Here is a 19,374-nt window from a genome sequence, read left to right on the forward strand (position 1 = left end):
ATTGGTTATACTTATATAACTCACTACCACATATTAAAAGGCAAAGACCCACCAGAGTGCGTTTCTTGCAATGAACTATTCACTGTTAAGCACTTTATGATCGAGTGTTATGACCTGCAACCTACGTGAATCAGTACTATAATGTGCATGACATGAAGGAACTTTCTGATACAATAAACATTACTTGTATTATAGAATTCATGAGAGAAGTAAACATTTATTCTAAGCTATATCTTTTATGTCATCACCTTGAACATTTGTCATCACCTTGAACCTTTGAGATATTTTGAAACTGATCTTGACTTCTCAAACAACAAAATTAGCTCAACTATAACACAATATTGGTTCAATTTTTCAGACCAGAGGCAAGGTACCTAATGTGATAACAACACAACACAACTGGTGGAATAAAGAATATAATAAGGCAACACATAATAAAAACTAAAATTTATGATGCTTTATATCCTCAAGTGCTAAAGCTGACCTCAAGCCATATACAAAGTGTAAATCAGCGTTTAAATCAATTATTGCAAACAGGAACAGATATACTAGAGAAACCCAAAATGAATACATTAACTCAAATGAAGAAAGTTACTCGACAATTCTAGCATATTTTGAAATAGAAAACACATCATCATCAACATCAGTTGGATCGTACATATCCCCTCAAAAATATAAACTGGCATGAATATTTTCAATTTTCATTCAAGACGCCACTGTAAGAATTTGATGACTATGACAACAGAGGTATCTCCCTTACTGATATCTTGTGCAAGATCTTTGCTGATATATTGAATATGCACATATATACCCATGGGCATAAGATATCTGTATGTGAAGCACAGGCAGAAACAATGGGGCCTCTGAAGAGTGATTCTCCTCCAGAAAAGCAACCTTTCAAACGATTGTATTGTGGTCTAAGCCCAAATTGCTGCATCTGACAAAGCAGTGTTCAAGGACATGACATGCCTCGAAGTCTTGTGACTTGCTCTAGGAGGCACATTATGCTGCACCAGTGTCCAGGAGATGGAGGTGAAAGGGCCAAGCAAGAGAGTGACGAAAACTAAAAATGAATTCTAGCATGCAACCAAATATCCATTTTAAATGAGGAAACGATCATATATTTTCATCTGATTATGTATATCAAAGCTAAAACATTTATTAAACGATGCAGTGGGGATAGAGACTGGATGGGTGATGCAAACAATAGAGAGAGAGAAAGAGATTGAATAATGGTGTACTGCATACTCATTCCTTGAGCATGTAAATCTGACATTTCCTGGACAACGTTTTTTGATTCAGTCTGCTCATGGACGGAAATTCTAGATAAAGCTTCATGTCTCTGAAAAAGTAAAAGAATAGATAAATTCCATTCTACATTTAACGTTGACAAGTTAAATGCAATCGAGGGATGGAAGAGACCAGTTATGAGAAAAACATCATTCCATATATTTTAGACGGAATAAACTGTGCTAAGTGTATATTGTCAACTATTAGATAAAACGCATCAAAGTTATTGGATAAATCTGCATATTTGCATCCTGGGATATATTTTATATATTTGGGTGTTTTAATGCATTTTCTCATGGCAACAAAAATTATAAATGGTCGAAGTTGATCGTATATGTCTTTATCAAATACAGTAACTGATACGCATATCAGTGCCTAAACAGTAGAGCCATCCAATGGAAAATCTAAAGAATCTAAGAGCAATAAATGAAAAACAACATATGATGAAGCACATGATTAGATCACGAACATAACAGCGATAGTCATTACTGATATAGCATGTCTTTATTTATAAGATAACACTAAGCATTATATCAGAAATATACGTGTCCTCGTAAATTTATTTACCCCTTTCTTCATTGGGAATTTATTCTTGTCCTGGCCTTTTCCTGTTGGTACTGGTTTTGTGTTTGACGAGTCCAAAGTTGGATCACATCTTTCAATTTCCGACATGTGATGCTCAATTTGATTATCACGTGACTTACTGGAAAACACAAAATAATTTGTTAACAACATGCACATAATCGGTACGAATATTAATTATTAGACCATTTATTGCAACCATCTATTTCTACAGGGCCAATCAATGTAAATAGATGCAATACTAAAGGTGTTAATTTGACTGTAATGGAAAGTAAAGTAGTGATGTTACAACATGCTTTTGATGGATCACAAAAATATATTCAAAAATGTTTTTGTATAAATTCTTTATAACACCCAGTTAATGTCTGTTAAAAATATAAGATATTTGCACATTATATTTTCTTTGAAAATATTACACAACTTAGACAACCTCACATGACCTATCTCATCAAATGGGAACCAAGTTAGTTATTTCAACCACCCATATGACCTGCCTATTAAGAGGGAAACAAATCCACACTTATAAACTGGTATTAATATTATTAGTATTATATTATTGTTATTGTTGTTATTATTATTATTATTACTATTTCTACTACTACTATCACAAGTAAGTACAAGCTACAATGTTGGAATAGTGGCATTAAAATGATATAAACTAAATGAAACTTACAGTATCTATTAGTGTGAAAATTATATATATATATATATATATATATATATATATATATATATATATATATATATATATATATATATATATATATATATATATATATATATATATATATATATATATATATATATATATACATATATACACACTGTATCAATGATATACGTCGAGATGTTTACATTTTTCATTAAAAGGAAACGAGGCTTGACGATCATCATACATACTATACGTCAATTTTATTTTTATAACATACTAATACACATATTGCCTTTTGAACAGAGTTAAGACCAACTAAGAACTTTGTATTGACCGAAAAAATGAACTCACATCCCTGCCGAGTGTGTCCTACACAAAAATGTAGTTTTTGTACCAATTCACAATCACTTTTGCACATTGATAAGTTGTTTGTTTTCATTCACCTTCATTAAATCGGTATAATTCACGCTTAGTATATATACATGAAATATAGTTTTAATGAAGAAAGTAGAGCAACACAAATACATAGTTAAGTTCTTGAATACTGAACATTCAGCCATTCATGTACAGGTGCATGGAAATTAGTGTGGAACAGAATCTAAGCGAAATGACAAGCCAACAAGAAGTAACAAAAATATTTCCATGTATTTACAATTGATCTAAGTCATTATTATTTTTAAAGTAACATTACTACTTACCATAACATTCTCTCTATATATGTCTTTCTTGCTTTCTCTGTCTCTCTTCCTTTGGTCAGTTTGACTTAACATTTATTATCATTCTCTTTGGATATTTTAATTTTTAATTAATAATAATCGATTCTTAGTACCTTATAATAGGTTTAAGAAACTAAAACATCAACAACAACAATAAATGAAATACAGTGCATTATATGTGTCGTGAAACCAAGACCTTTCCTTTAGAGTGTCAACCGGCTATTGCGACTTTGCATCATTCATTAATATAAACCCTGTGGATAGATCATAATGGAAGTGTGCACATACAATTGCAACAAACCATATCATTGCAGGTTGCTTGGTGCAAGTTCAGTTTCAATATTTTCATCCAACCCAAATTCCTGTTTTCTCTCATTCAAGATTTTTTACGTACTTTGTCTGTTACATGAGAAGGGAAGGGGAAACGGAAGAAAGAAAGAACTGCGATGAAATTGTGTACCGTGTTAAATTCATTTAGACAATGGATTATTATTACGTTAAATTTTAGCTTTATTTTAATACATCAGTAAGGATTAATGAGTGCAAATTCATCATTGATCTATAGTAATAGAACTGATAGCACACGTATCCAATAATGTTTACATGTGCATATTATTGTGCCATGGACGTATCAGAATTTGATGTATCAATAATATGTCTTTATACATGTACCAACGATTCTAAATAAAGTCCAATTATTAAATTATTATAAACAAATTGAAACTAACTGGGATAAAACTGTATCTCTGTATTCATTCGGCTTCTTCATATGTAACCTATGGTCAATCTAATCGTATACCTTTTCCAAATTTAGTAAGATGCAATTTATCTATCAATATCGTTACTGTCTTCTTGAAATCATTTCCTGTAGACAGAGCACTTTTAATGTTAGTTTCAATTAACAACAAAGACTCAATCGGGTAGGACATGCTGACTTTCTGAACTGGCCGTTTCAACAGTACATTCGACCTCCACAACCGAAATTGATTGGTTGTTTTTTTTTTTCTATTTTTGTTTTTTAGCACAGTGCAAATAACCTACAACGTATCATTTCAATAACTCTGTCCAAAGGCCACGAAATGAGATGAACAGCTAAAGCGTATTGTAAAGAGAGTAATTACCAATTTTTAAATGAGGCACACAGATGCATTATCATTATACCGCAGTGGTTAATTACTTGATTATATAGACTCAGATTCATTTAAGTACTTACATTTATTCAAACATGCATCATGGTTACAAACCCAAATCTAACCAAATCTTCAGATGATTGTAACAACTTATATCGATAAAAAAATGTATACTCTCTGCATCTAACGAGAATTGTTAAATAGGGCTTTTCTGAAATAAGGATCAAAGATATGGGGTATCTACCCAGAATAAGATGAACACATGCATAAGAAATGTTGTAGATGATAGGGTTGTGAAATTTTCTTAATTCAGATGCCCTTAATGTAAACCGGAGATATGTTTATTGTGGGAAATCATTAGACATACTGTCCAATTTCTCTACTCAAATATTATTAAATACAAACAGCTTAATCTTTTCATACAACTTCCACAATTTTAGAAAGAGATATTCATAACGGTAGCTCCTATAAAGGTAAAAGGGGCATTCCTACTTAAATCTCTATAGGATCATTTTATATATGGAGGAAATTATCTGATGTTTTCCTTCCATCAGCGAAACAAGAAATAGCAGCGATCATAATGGATATCCTCTGTGAGTTCATCAATTAAGTTAAAGTATTATTCCTTGTATTTATCATTTGCATATGAAATAAAAGAAGCTCATTTTAAAAGTGCACAAATTATATTTAGAGCATTATCAAATACATGTAACCTTATTATTGAAAAGGGTCGTTATATTTTATATATTGCACATCAAATAATGTCAGAAATTACCTATTGTTGCTGATCTGATAAGGTGTTCAATTTCATTTTAAGACAAGTAAAATCAAATAAAAGTTGGCCATAACATAATATGTACATTTAATTGTATGTGAATTGCATTGAATTATGTTACTTAGTATTACATGTTTGCGTCATGAAGTTACGTTTGCAGATTAATGCTAAATAAAGTGTCCATTACGTTATGCTGATAGTAAATTAATCCACATCTAACTCATGCAACCGAGTGTGCACAACGTCAAATACAAATGCATTATTTTTATCTCATGAGTTCATATGAGCGGGAATGACAGAGAGATCTGTAGGTATGAGCTTACCGTTGTTTACTTTCAGCCAAAATAAACTATATAATACAGGTGAATTGATAAGAAAGATTCATATAAAACTGTTTTGTCAACACAAATAAGAAACAATACCTTTGTGTGCAAAACATATAGCCCAATATCAAACATTGCATAAAGTAAAAGAATAAAGTCACATCAAAACTGTAGAAACAAAATTGGAAAATTGCTATGACTTAAACATCATCCTACAATTAGGAATAATTCATTAATTTATTTCTCCTGACATAATCTTTCTTATTTGCAAGAGAACGAAATGGTGTAAAGACAACATAACAGCAAAATTTTAAGGTAACAGCAGTACTCATAAAAACCAACATGTAATATAAACAACAACAAAAACCTGGAGAACAGCGTTAAAACTTATTAAATTAAAGCGATTATACTTCTTGCTATAATACTGTAGTGATTTATCTAATTTGAAAGACATACTTTCATCCATCTACTGTCATGTGGGGTTATAAACCTCATTTGTGCTTAACCCTCTCATATATACATAGTGCTCTTTGAAAGCATGTGTTTTGAAAACAGAAGAATCGACACATTAAGGTTCTAAATAAAAACAAATATTCTTTTAGTCATCACATTAGTTCCTGGACTTCCATACTTGGTTTCTTACATAAACCAAACGTTTAGTTCAAAACAACGCTAGAGAGGGAGATAAATATACAGACAGACAGACAGACAGACATACATACATACATACATACATACATACATACATACATACATACATACAGACAGACAGACAGACAAAGACAGAGGGAAAGACAGAAAGATAAAGATAGTGGCGACGGAAAACCTAATGGTATAATTGTCAGAAAAGACAACTGCAAAACCACCCGCATTTCCCCTATATTTTCTGGAAAATCTAAAGTCACTAATCCCAGATAAAAGATGAAACATTATTTGACATATCTCAAAGCATGCACTTGATATGTGTCACATATTTCTTTCGCAAAGGGATTCTGAGCTGAATTACAAATAAAACAAATGCATTTTCGCAATGATATATATCGTATGTATATTAATATTCAATATATTTGAGATGACTGTGTTCACAGTTGTCACCATTATTTAATCCATAATAACGGAATCATAATTCGAAAGAAAATTGTCACTATTTTGTGTAAAAGGTTCATTGAAAAATATTTTCAGTTAACGTTATGTCAAGTTTGTGGACAACATAAGTATCACAACACAAACTATATCTGACATGAAGTTTAAAGCGGGAATGGTGTTTTATTTATAGAAAATATCAAAATCATTTCAAGTCCTTGAGCAAGAGTGAGCTGTCTTTACACTTTTTTTATTTTTTGCCTAATACTGTTAGCTCAGAGTAAAACACTTTTGTGGCATATTTATTCTCTGCACGAAACTCACGTCGCTAATACTATAAAATAAGTATTTTGTGTTAACTGGGGAATCAAGTGACATAAAATGTACATTTGTACAAAAAAGTCAACACATACCATATTTCTACATCAAATTGTCCCTCTGCACCATATCTGTAGTAACATTTATATTTATTTGGCCAGCGGACCTGGAATGAAATAGTTTTACTTGTCATCAAACTTAATATATAAGAAAATACATAGTAACTATCTACGGTTTAGGAAATGTATATCTTAAAATTTTCATTCTTCATCCATGCTAGGAGAGTATCAAACCAAAGACATAAATGATTCCGATTAACGACACCAATATTAATGCATTTCGATTGGCTTAACTTTCCTTACAGATAGTTAAATTCTCTTCTCTGCTTAATTATTCTTACACTAAACAAATGAACGGTCCTTTGCTTATAAATATTTTTGGGTGCAGAGACATGATCAAGAATGAACCTGCAAAATAGGATTGTTGAACATACCAAAACCATGCCATCTTCTCTAACATTAAGCACAACTCCTATGGAATCAGGCATGCCATTGTCATTCCCATACATCCAGGATGTTCCTGAAACAATGCATACTTTGTTAAGCTGCATCTTTATTTCAACACATTTAATGCACCAAAAAGAGCTGACATCGATACGTCCCATATAGATATAACTATCAAACACCGATCCCATTACAATAATATAGCAACAAAGAAACTCAGACTCATAATGCAACGTTAAATGCAAGTGTAGCACTGGACATGTGATCTGTAACCCAATAATACATGACCAAAACGGGTACAGGAGATAATTATATATGTAAATGTATTCATATATTCTTTGCAAAATTAAAAGTTGTTAACCCTGACAAAATCTTAAGTAACTTCAATATTAATTTAAATATATATGCTATTAACCTGCTGAAGGGCATAACATCTCTGTCTTATATAACTATCATAACTCCAAACCCATCACATCATACGTTATCACATCAAGCATCGAAGTCTACATTTGATGAAACTCGCATACAATCTCATCATTCAATCTCTGACAGCATCGTGTTCCTCTTTTTTTAAAGCTCCCATTCCATTTTGAAGATCGTTTATATATTTCCTTCTCATTAAATTCATATACAATATCATGTACTAAACCATCATTACCATTTCTTGTCAGATTCATTGTTGGCATCTTGAATGTTTTATCTGATTAATCTTTAAGAGTTATTTAAAAGTGATAACTTGAATCTTTAATCTTATCGTTCACGTTTTGTTTGGAACGATTGTTATTGATCTGGTGGGTATATAAGTGCAGTATATTTGAAGTGACATTTTTAAATCTGCATTGTAAAATAAGTTATTATATCATTCAACCATCGCTTTAAGTCATCAACGAACGTTTTAAGCTCTTCATCATTCAAATCCTTCTGCAACTGTTTGAGTTGGAATAGTAACTATTGCAAGTATCCAGATAATGATTGACTTCCCGATTAACTTCGTCTTTCCTTAGAAGGACTATCTTATTTTGATGCATTCCTTTGGTGGATTCAAGTTTGTTTCTTTACCATATGTTATGAATTGTAACGGTTTGACGCAGGCTATTATGGCAACAAATCTCTAGTTAACTATATCATGAAATTGTTCAATTTTCATTCTTTTCAAATCTTATATTTTCCGGTTCTAAGAGTTTAGTAACTCTACATATACAATGGCTTATTTGCCATTATTCTGTTCTATCTATGTCTGAATATGTTTCAAATCATTTTCTTCCAACGTCTTACAAATCTGACCACGAATAAGTCTTTGTACAAATATTGGATCCCCCCGCATTGTTTGTACAATTTAGATTTCAAGCTCGCAAGATATATTTACAACATCTATATATAATGTTCGTATTTCTTCTCAACGATGTCTTAGACTTATTTCATTCGTGTATAATGTGAAAATCAATGGAATTAGTATGCCATGAAAGAAATATCACTTTCCGATCCTCACTGGTAATGATCATAACAAATTAGTGTCATACCTGTGTGCAATAGTTTGTATCATTACATTATATGAAATCACAGTAAAATACGTTAGGCGAACCATTGATTTATCGCGGTTTCAGGTGCGTATATGGTGCCACATGAAGCATTCGTAGCATGGATTATGATTATGTAGCATGAAACTATTAAATCATGATGTAAGTACGCCATGTATGATACATCATGTATGTCTGCCAAAGTATATGGAAAATGTTGTATGAGGTAAGTTGATATGATACGGTGGTGCAATATAAAGTTATTACATTGCCAGAAACAACAATTTCACTGGATTGAACTTGATCGTCGAGGTTGAAACCATTAGGTCCACTCAAACGTGTATACCACATGAGCAAAGACTATTTGCATTCCAAAATTAAAACTAACAATTTCAGCTCATGAATTGGTATATACTAATTACACCAGTTACTTTAAAATACCTTATTTATAGACTTGTTTTTATTTACTAGAAATTAGCTTAAAGACTTAACAGAATCAGATGGAACTATCGATTGCTAAAAATTGCAGTAATTTTATAAAACTTGCAACTATTTTGCAACATTTTTGCACACCTTATGCTGCCTTATTAATGCCCTGTGTTACAGCCATCGATTAGGGAGTTGAAGAGACTTGGGATAATTTTGCAAACTTCAAGCGAAAATAACTGTAAGAATACATAGGATACTTGTGTGTTTAGAAAAACATAATAAAACAATTATATTATGTTTATTCTGGTGAACCATTAGGAGTATAGGAGCCTTTTATGACATTTAGTTGCACCCTTTCAAATGGTATTACAGCTGATTATACTAATAATGTAAAAATTAGATTGTGTGCAAATTGGTCAATGGATTTGCCAGCAATAGTAAAAACGAGAATGAACTGAGAAGTAAGGTATTATTTGACATCTAATGGTGACATTCCGATATTTAATGAATATTTACATTAACATGTTATTTTTATATTATAGTGTAGTCAATTCGCATTCAATTCAATTTTTTGTTTTTGTACATGTAATGTACATTTTTATTGGAAAAGTTATGTTGGGAAATATAATAATTAATATTCCGTTAGTAAATCTGAACTCATCAGTGCTTATTAGTCTACGTATACAAATAAGGTACTACATAGTTACACATGTTTTGGTTAATTAAGGTCCTGCGACTCAAGAGGAAAGTAGTATCGAAACATTCAAAATGGACAAACAACTCTATGCAGTTGGATGCGCACTAAACATAAATGTATAAAGAGACAAAGAAAAGATGCAGAGAACAGACGAGGAGTGACATAACTGACTGTCTGACTGAGTTCACCGATAGGTTAAAATGATTACACATGCTTTTAAAACTGCGGCATGTAATAAAATCTGAGGAGGTTCTCCCAAAAAAAAATAGGATTAGGTTTTTCTATTGATTGATCTGCTCTGCTCATATCACTATCGAAAATATGTGTAATAGATATTTGACTTACCAAACGGTATCTATTGATTTACCGAGTTGCCCAGTGATCTTATTCGCTCTCTGTTACGGATCACTGCCATCTCACCTCTGTCTGCATGGGTTCGAGTCTCGGATTCAGCCAATGAGAGTATGTGAGAAAGCTTGCCAGTAGCTTCTCGTGGGTCGGTGGTTCTTTCTGGGGATTTTCCCGGGTTCTTCCTCTACCATTAATACTGGCCGCCATGTATAGCCTATCGTGTGCTAAAATATGGCGTTAAACCCTACAGTAACAACAACAACAACAACAAATGTTGGAGACATATGGTGGTTACAATCAACATACTATGTAAATATATTAATTTATATAACAAGAGTCATAACTCTATGAAAAACTGAGCTGAATTAAACCAATCCAATTAAAGGCACATCTAGGACAATGAGATCGTCTACACCATAAATTGTTATAAAATCTGTTGAATGGCTTCTGATATATGCTGTAGTGTAGTCATGGTATTGATGTAAAATATTACAGATCTCCATCAAAAGTTACTCTAAAAGACCAATTAGCCTTAAAGGGTCATCTATATATAACAGGAAATTCACCTGCCAAATGGTTTTGAATCATATGTAAGGGTTGCAGAGCTATGCCGTTTGAAAGTGGCAACCAAAGGAAAAAATATTATGTCAGTTGTCAATGCCTATTATTGTTTCGAGGATCGATTAAACGTCATAATGCCCATATACTAATCAAGTTCTTTGAGACGATGTGCAAATTAAGTGAACTGGAATATACTGAATGCTCTCTGCGATATGATGCTTATAATATTATGATGTCCTGCAAATGTAATATTGATGAAAAATGGGCAATAGTCCTATTAAAACTGGGCACATGTAAGCAAATATTTTAAAGGGCATATCCACCAATAATAGACTCACTGCATCCACATTTGCGTAAGGGTTGAAGAGCTATGTTAGAAGAAATGTGAATGAAAGAACAGACAAGTGGACTGAAAATGCAATTAATACACAGTTACATCATCTCAACGCAAGACTTTAATCAGCCCTAACTGAGTACTTGTATCCAGTGAAATTCCATCTGCTGATATAAACGTAGTACTCGTGTGCATTTGAACGCTTATTGCCATTAAATCTGGAACATATCTGTTCTTTTGTTCCTTGAAGAATCATATATTTCACGTTTGCATTTTAATTATATCACATATATGATGATTGGTTTCCCTGGTCATTTTGTCAATGATTTAGTATAAAATGCATTTATCAGTATAAAAGGACATACCGCGCTTCACGTGGCAACCAGTGACAATAAGCTCGCATGGCTGCAGTACTCTGGGTTCATCCACGACAACAACCTCACAGTTTTCCATATCTTTAAAGTAATAGTAGTGACGTTGTCCATTCCCGTCCCATTCGACATAAACCTCTACAAATAAGAATACTTGTATTTAGAATCATGCTTGAACTTTGCAGTGGTCGAAGCACAAAAACTAATATACTGTCCAGGCTGTACCCCCAATTAGCCACACCCCACTGAGATACTGACCAGGCCCCATTAAGAGACTACGCAGCACCGGCGACTAAATCTCGCACTATCAAGCGGACGAACTTATCAAATATCACCGAAATGAAAACCTACCACAATCCAGACTCTCCTTTTTCAAAATGGATCTTTTGAGTCCCACAAATATGATGGATGTGATAAAAAATCAATCTGATTTAAAATTATATGATTTGCATTATATGATTTGAAAAACCAAATCTTCAATGTAATATGTGTTTCTTCGTGAATAATTAGTCAACATTCCTTAGGATAATTACTACTACCTCAAATCCAGCCATCCCAAATAGTACTTTTAGCTAATAGGTGTTAAAACCTGTCTGCCGACCTATGTGGCGGTCGGGATGTGTGATCTCTAAGGTATAATAACTCCTGGCTAAGTCTAAGAAGCTATCAGTTATTACAGGTACACTCTCTTAGAATGTTACTGTGGGGAGCTGGTAGTGTGTATGTATATTATAAGTGGGTATGTGTTCTGTGTGAAAATTATTTCACTCGGTAAAGTCGGTTTATTCCTTAAATAATTTACCCAATCATAATACCTTAGGAGAATACGTAATAGGTGGCAGGAGGTATATCCTCTTACCCCGGAGATACCGGTCTCCTAAGGTATGTGACACAACTTCTAGGTAACCCAACTGGAGGGGTCTCCATCTGTTGGTGCGCAGCTTCCAACAGATAAAAATCCGTTACACCCACACCCGCAAATTCAGCGGTAGCCGTGATGCCACATTTTATGACATCTATTGACCTGGACGAGAGACCTGTTGGGCTGTGGATACAAGATGTAGATCCTACCAGAACGAATTCGTCCCTTTGGAACGACAGATCTCGGAGATTAAATCCAGAGAATGCCGACTCTAATCCATCCCTAAGCCTGAATGATGTCAGTTAGAGAACATATCCGAATGAATGTTAGACTTCTGGCAACTTCTCTAACCTTGTGAATAAAAATGCGTAATAAGTTCATTTGAGATGGGGATATAACTTGATATGACGAGCAAATAATCTGCTTAATCCAGGATGAGACAGTTTTTCTTGAGATATATTTTTGTCATGTCTTGAGAGGTAGAAAGAGGTGTAAAATCCCTCAACGTAACATCACAGCTCGAACTGGGTCTAGTAGGTGAGCCTTATCTAATATTTCAAGCCAAGACATGGTTTTATGACGAAAGTCTGGCTACTCATGGAGAAAAGGCCGTTCTTGGCGATGAAAGAGGATGCGGACACGAATTAAACTAATACGACTTATCAGAACAGCATGTAACATGGGTCTGCTGATATGGCATACATTTTGCTCAGTCTGCCTGCAGTCCCTAACACCATGAAGAAGCAGGTCTGGTATGAAAGGTTTGCCAAAAATGACCTTGAAATTCGTTTAAACGGTGGCTTGTTCAGCCAGGTTAATACCCAAGATTGGTTCAACTTTGGGTGTATACTCAAAATTGGTGACTAGGTCAGATAATTCCTTGTTTGTTGTATATTCTTTCTTCCATGATGATGAGAGGCGTCAGAGATCGTGGAGTAGTAAAATTGTATCATACTCTGTACTAACGTTCTATCTCCGAACAGCCAGAATAACTATCTGCATTATTGGTGCCTGGAGAGGTAGGATATCTTCATTTGTGCACCACATAGGGAAAATGTGTCATTTGAATTTGTATGATTTCAGAATTGAGGCCGGATGTTCTTGAGTGATTCCGCCCACTCTGGGCAGTAATGAAACAACAGCCGTCGTGGTTGTTTGTGTAGATGAGGAAACACCTTAATTTTCCTAGCAGTTTCCGATGCAAGATTCATGAGGTCGTTAATCCACGACTTCTCCCACCTGGGTGGTGCAGTGATGAGAGGACCTACTGTTTATCTTGCCTTCTGTAACATTTTTGTAATCAGAGGTGTTGGAAGGTAGGCATATGTGTCCAAGTCGGTCAAACCTAGCAATAGAGTGTCTACTGTCCAAGCTTGTGGGTCCAGGATGAGAGATAAAGGTTGGAAGTTTGGTATTCCAACTTGTCTCAAACACGTCCCCCAACGGTCAATCTCACTGGGTACATATCCAAGTGATAACCGAGGGATTCTGAGACCATTCCATCTGTATTAGTTAATTGTTCCGATACAAAGAATCGGTTGGCAGGTTTAGGCATTTCGGGATGTATTGAAACAATCCTGACTACCTGTCAGCTTGTATTCTTATAAAGCGCATTTGCACATGAAATTAATTTTGGAGATAATTTATGATCTCCATTTATTTTTTACATTCCCTTCATGTTGGAAAGTAGTACCTCTGTTTCCGATGCAAATAATAGTAACTGTAGTAACAATTTTTGATATATGATGCTTGCACAAAGGAAAAGTAATTTGATACACTGTGTACATCATATAACAATGATTTGTTTCAATATTTATCATCCGAGTAAAGATTTTTTTGAAGCCCAGTGTGTACATGATAGGATTCTAAACTGTTATCACTTACCTTCTATTTTGAGAGAGAAATAAGCAATTGTATCCATTTTCTCCAGGATTAAGGTAATAGTCATGTAAGTTCATAATTTTTCGTCACCACTTTGATAAAACTGTTCATTATCAATGCTGAATCTTTGTAAAATTTATTGTGAATTCATTTCTATTTTTTGTCGTTTGAAATCGGGCGCCATTTTTACTAATATGTGTTGGACGCTCGGCATTCCACTAGGTGGCGCTCAGGTTAATCTTTCCGAATTCTTCCATATTTAGTCATATTCGTGAAAACTTTGTCATGAATTTCCCGAGTGTGTTCCCAAAACCTATAAATAGGGGTAAGGTCCGCCGTTTTGTCAGTTGTGGTTTCACTGGACTCCAGTAAAGGTCTCAAGATCAAGCAAAAAGTCTCTCATCAACTCAACTGATACTTTCAAGCCTTAATAGCAAGGTATACTAGTTACCACCGACACATTAAATTTAGTACTCACAATGACTGCCATAATGTTTCTCTGAAATTGTTTCAACGTTTATTTCCTCGTTATATCAAATAAAAACTCCCATAGAGGGATTTATCTGACGACACTGTGACTGTGTCGTCATAAACATAGCAGTCTGCTATCCATTGGAAATTTAGTATTCCGATTGGCATTATCGAATTTCCTACTCAGTTTCATGTATCATTTTGAAATCACAAACTTCCATCCATTTTGTAGTGGTTGTGTCAATTGGATGTTGAAATAATAAACCCGACACAACGACACACTTTGTTGCTACAAAACGACACTCATTGTCGCATTCAACTCGAGCGACACAATATTAACATCCGGTTCCAGACTGTGTTGCTCAAAACGACACACTGCGTCTCAGCCAACAAACGCGACACACTTAACATCCGGTTCCAGACTGTGCCTCTAACGTATTTACCATTGGGTTCTAAAACACAAATCCGGGTCTGGTTCCGAACTTTGATTGGGTGCACAAAATCATTACCACGTCGGTAGATTTGAGAACTATTAACTTCTTTTTCTGTATAAGGTTAGTTTGGGAATTGGAATTATCTGAGTTAGAGATGATGTGAATTAGGACAAATGGAACATTTATGAGATTTTCACATGCAATTTAACACTGAAATTATTGTTGTCATGTCAACATGCTTTATCAAATATCTGTTCTGAAAATTAGCAATATTATAATTCACTATTTTGAGCACTAGATTTTGTGAGAAAACATATTCAAGCCTGGAAAACTAAACTGTGCTGACTACTTATATTTGTTTTGTTTTGTGCTTTTATGATTTATATAAGAACGTTTGTGGTGGACACACATTCCTTGACACTACAATACACTGGAGAGATCTAGTAACTGAAAAATGCGTGAGCTGTCCATCTATTCCATTTTATTTGACCTTGACCCTTGACACGTTACAGTATGTGGTGAACATGTATGATGATTTGTTCTTGTCAACAACATTAAAGAAAGTCACAGACCATGACACAAAGGTCTAGGCCAGGGACTTGGTTCTTCCTTGTTGCTTGAGATAAGTCACTACTGTTGAGTGGTCGGACAGAATGAGGACTCTCGTGAAATTTAAACATTCTCGGCACCAGGGAAAGGCTTTCACAATGGCTTTAATCTCCAGAAGATCGACATGCATATAGCGTTCCTAGCAAGACCATGCACCGCTGGCTCCCCGAAAGGATGTTCGTAAGTGGACTCTCCAATCTTTCGAACTTTGCTAGGGACACCATACACAGCTGACTTCCCGAAAGGATGGCAGCAAGTGGGCTCTCCAGCTTTTCTAACTTTGCTCGATGCAGACTGTTATCTCTGGCGGTTTTACTTGCAGTATTTTAACTTAACTTATAGCCTCCCACTGGCACAGAATACTCATTTTCATTGGCCATATCAAAAGGTGACCAAGGACAATAAGGCTCGCTACCGCTTTTAATAAGCATAGAAGTCGAAGGAATTCCTATGCGAATAGGATTTTACGCAAAAGTAAACAAGTGACCACAGAGTTGATTAATGATGCCCGATCATGAGGGAGAGGAACAATGTTGCCTGTGTATTGAACTCCATGCCGAGGTGAGCAAATTGTTGACACTTTACTAGTTTGGACTTCTCCTTCTTGACTAGAAGCCCAGGTAGGTAAGCAGTGAAACAAGGGTGGTTATATCCTGCTTAGATATAACTCACCTGATGTTTCTTCAAAATGTAGGGTAGGTAATTTAATGCTGCCTCCGTAGAAATGGTCCAGACATGCGTCATTACGAGCAAAAACCAAGGGGCTGATGTTGAGTCGCAATGGAAATGCCCTGAATTGATATAAAATGTTGTAGGCAAATTTCATGAGCATATTGTAAATTGCGACATAAAGATATGCGTCTTTTAAATCTACATTGATGGCAAAGTCTCCCTCTTGGACTGCATTCCAAAATTGAAAGGGCGCTTAGGTCGATGATTGGAGGCAGAGTGCCGTTGGCCTTAGATCCAAATAAAGTGAGGGATATGACCTCGGAGAAACCCTGGAATGAAAGATAAGATCCTCTTGTTGCTTTATATGCTTTGGCTTGCGAGAACTGTACCAATCGCTGATGGGAGCTTCGATAAGACGGTTTTCAGAGGTTTGTATCCTATATCTTGTCTTTGGGTCCTTTTTTGACTTCCCATACGATCCCTGCAACAAAGCTGTGGTTGCAGGGCTGTAAATTGGTCTCCTTAGTGGTTGTTTGCAGATTTATTCAATCTGCTCATTAAGAGGATTGTTCGAGGATTAAAGCAGTGGACTTAGCTTGGCTTTATGGTGACAATAAAGTGCAGGCAGAGAGCACTGAGTTGCGTTCCAATTGTTCATTTGTTCACAAGAATCAAGTCAAAATCCGATGAGGAGTTCACAATAATGCTGACTTTTGAGGTGGTGATTTGTTTGCCAGAGTTTTAGAGCATGACAATGATCAGCACTTCATGGCGGAAGAGCAAGAGTTGGTTTACCTCTCTTCTCCTGCCAGAAATTCTCACACTGAGGAAAGGTCAGCATGCAGACTGGTTAAGTCTTTGTACTTAGCTGTGCATTCATGCACTTTGCCCATATTTGTAATCTGTACGGCAAATAGAGCAAAACATATTAAACTGTAGCCCCGCATCAGTCCTTAAAACGCAATGTCGGTGCAGAGCTACATCTTAAAAAGTTCACCCAGATATTGATATCAGATAGTCTTACAATGAAGCGCACAGGTAAAATGTAATCAGAATACCTCTTTCAGGGAGGAGAATTATAATCACTGTGTGCCTGTACATGTATTAATTTAATACAGTGTGGGCGCATAGTTATATAAAATGATCGTTACCTGGGAAATAGTGATAGCAGACATTCTCAAGTAGAATCACTGAAGCATGGCATTCCTAGGCTAATGATGCCCTGGTAAAGGAAATTCACACGTATGTACCAGAAATTATAGAATTATACATATATAAGGAGTTTCTAAAAGCATAAAGACAAGCACACACATATCTATTTTATCTCAAATCTATCTTGTGAAGTGGCATAGACTAACAGTGCTAGTGGCGAAGTGGTTTTCAAATATGATGGAATGTTTAATCATATAAGCATGACTCAAGTGTTGCCTATATAAACATGTATGAGCAAGAAGTGTCTAAGTAAACTATGGATACAGAGCTTACCTGAACTTGTCCGACCAGACTGGAAGCAATACAGAAATGTACAAAAGTGGCTACATTACACACAAACAATCCTTCATATAAAAGGGTACTGATGCACCGTTACAGATACTTACAAAGTAGATACGACAATTTATAGTATGAGCTAATGAGCTGTAAGGAAATCAGCCCAGAGGCAGCCTGTAGAAGTAAAATTGTGTTTGTGTTGTTTTTGGTTTCTTATTCTTTTTTTTTTTTGGGGGGGGAGGTTAGTTGCTTTTCTTTGTTTTATTTTGCTTTGGATTCATTTTGTGGGCTAGGGGTTTGCACATACATAAAACATTTATACCACGAATTTAATGTGAAGTCGCTTAGGCTTCCATGCAAGTACTTAGGTATATGACGATAACAAAGTGTTTGCAAATTGTAAAAGCAGCACTTTGTTGGCACAGGAAGAGAACAAAGTTGGAAATATAGATGGATTATACTTGACTTAGAAGGGAAAATTTCCTCCAACTTGTAATGATATATCTAGCTTTTTGCATGACCTCTCGTGAGGATAACCTGCTCCTTCGTAAGAGCATAAGTAATAACTGAGGGGCTCTTATACTTTGAAGCCAATTCTTATACCCAAGGGGAAATCACTCTGCCCGATCTCCACCTAGGTCAGAAAACATGTTTTAGCTCCCTTTAGCTAAAATTAGTATCTGGGAGGGCTGGATTTACGATGTAGTAATATTTATCATAAGGTATTATGATTGGGTCACATATTCAAAAACCCAATCATTGCGCGTGGCTGTTTTTCGGAAAAAAATACTTTGCAGCAAGCAATGTGTACGTAATTATTGTTCGATGCATGCCGACCGTGTATGTGAGAGTGGAGATGCAACCCGTTATGATGTCTGCAGAATTGGCATCAATTGGAACATTTTGGTATATTCATCACATGCTGATAGTACTCGATTTATAGGGTTCGAGTGGTATAAGAAAAGAAAGTGTTAAAACTATTTACCTTAAGGATTTGGTTGTCCACAACTTGCAAAATCTTGCAAAATCTAGCCCACTAACCCACTACGCTGTAAAACCTATCGATCAACTTTACCTCTTAGCAGACAACCACGATAGGGTTGTTAGAAAACTTCAGTGGTGGCTGTAGCACAGCGCCGTTAAAATAAATACATCACCATGTATGTGGACCATGGAGCTTCACTATGGATCACTAAAAATAAACTGAATGAAATTCCATTCTTAACTGTGTGACACATATTCAGTGTAACTCGATAATTTTTTGAATCTTAGGAAAAATCAGGATTTGTTAGATTTCATTTAGCGGGTCAGACCTGAGTGTCTGG

The 19,374-nt window shown here is 35.1% G+C and overlaps 1 protein-coding gene across 1 annotated transcript in view; it reads right to left on the reverse strand.

The window, feature by feature from the left end:
• LOC149791324 (uncharacterized) overlaps window positions 1-19,374 on the reverse strand; it is a 111,859-nt gene that overhangs the window by 7,754 nt on the left and 84,731 nt on the right. The window contains exons 18-22 of the mRNA XM_089971336.1: window positions 11,627-11,770; window positions 7,363-7,448; window positions 6,965-7,035; window positions 1,858-1,993; window positions 1,249-1,342 (exon numbers count right to left, since the gene is read on the reverse strand). Of these exons, the coding sequence (XP_089827462.1) occupies window positions 1,249-1,342; window positions 1,858-1,993; window positions 6,965-7,035; window positions 7,363-7,448; window positions 11,627-11,770 (531 nt within the window). The remainder of the gene's footprint in view (window positions 1-1,248; window positions 1,343-1,857; window positions 1,994-6,964; window positions 7,036-7,362; window positions 7,449-11,626; window positions 11,771-19,374) is intronic.

This window comes from Sinohyriopsis cumingii, chromosome 9 (assembly GCF_028554795.1).
Source record: "Sinohyriopsis cumingii isolate HCF-2022 chromosome 9, ASM2855479v2, whole genome shotgun sequence".
Lineage (NCBI taxonomy): Eukaryota > Metazoa > Mollusca > Bivalvia > Unionida > Unionidae > Sinohyriopsis > Sinohyriopsis cumingii.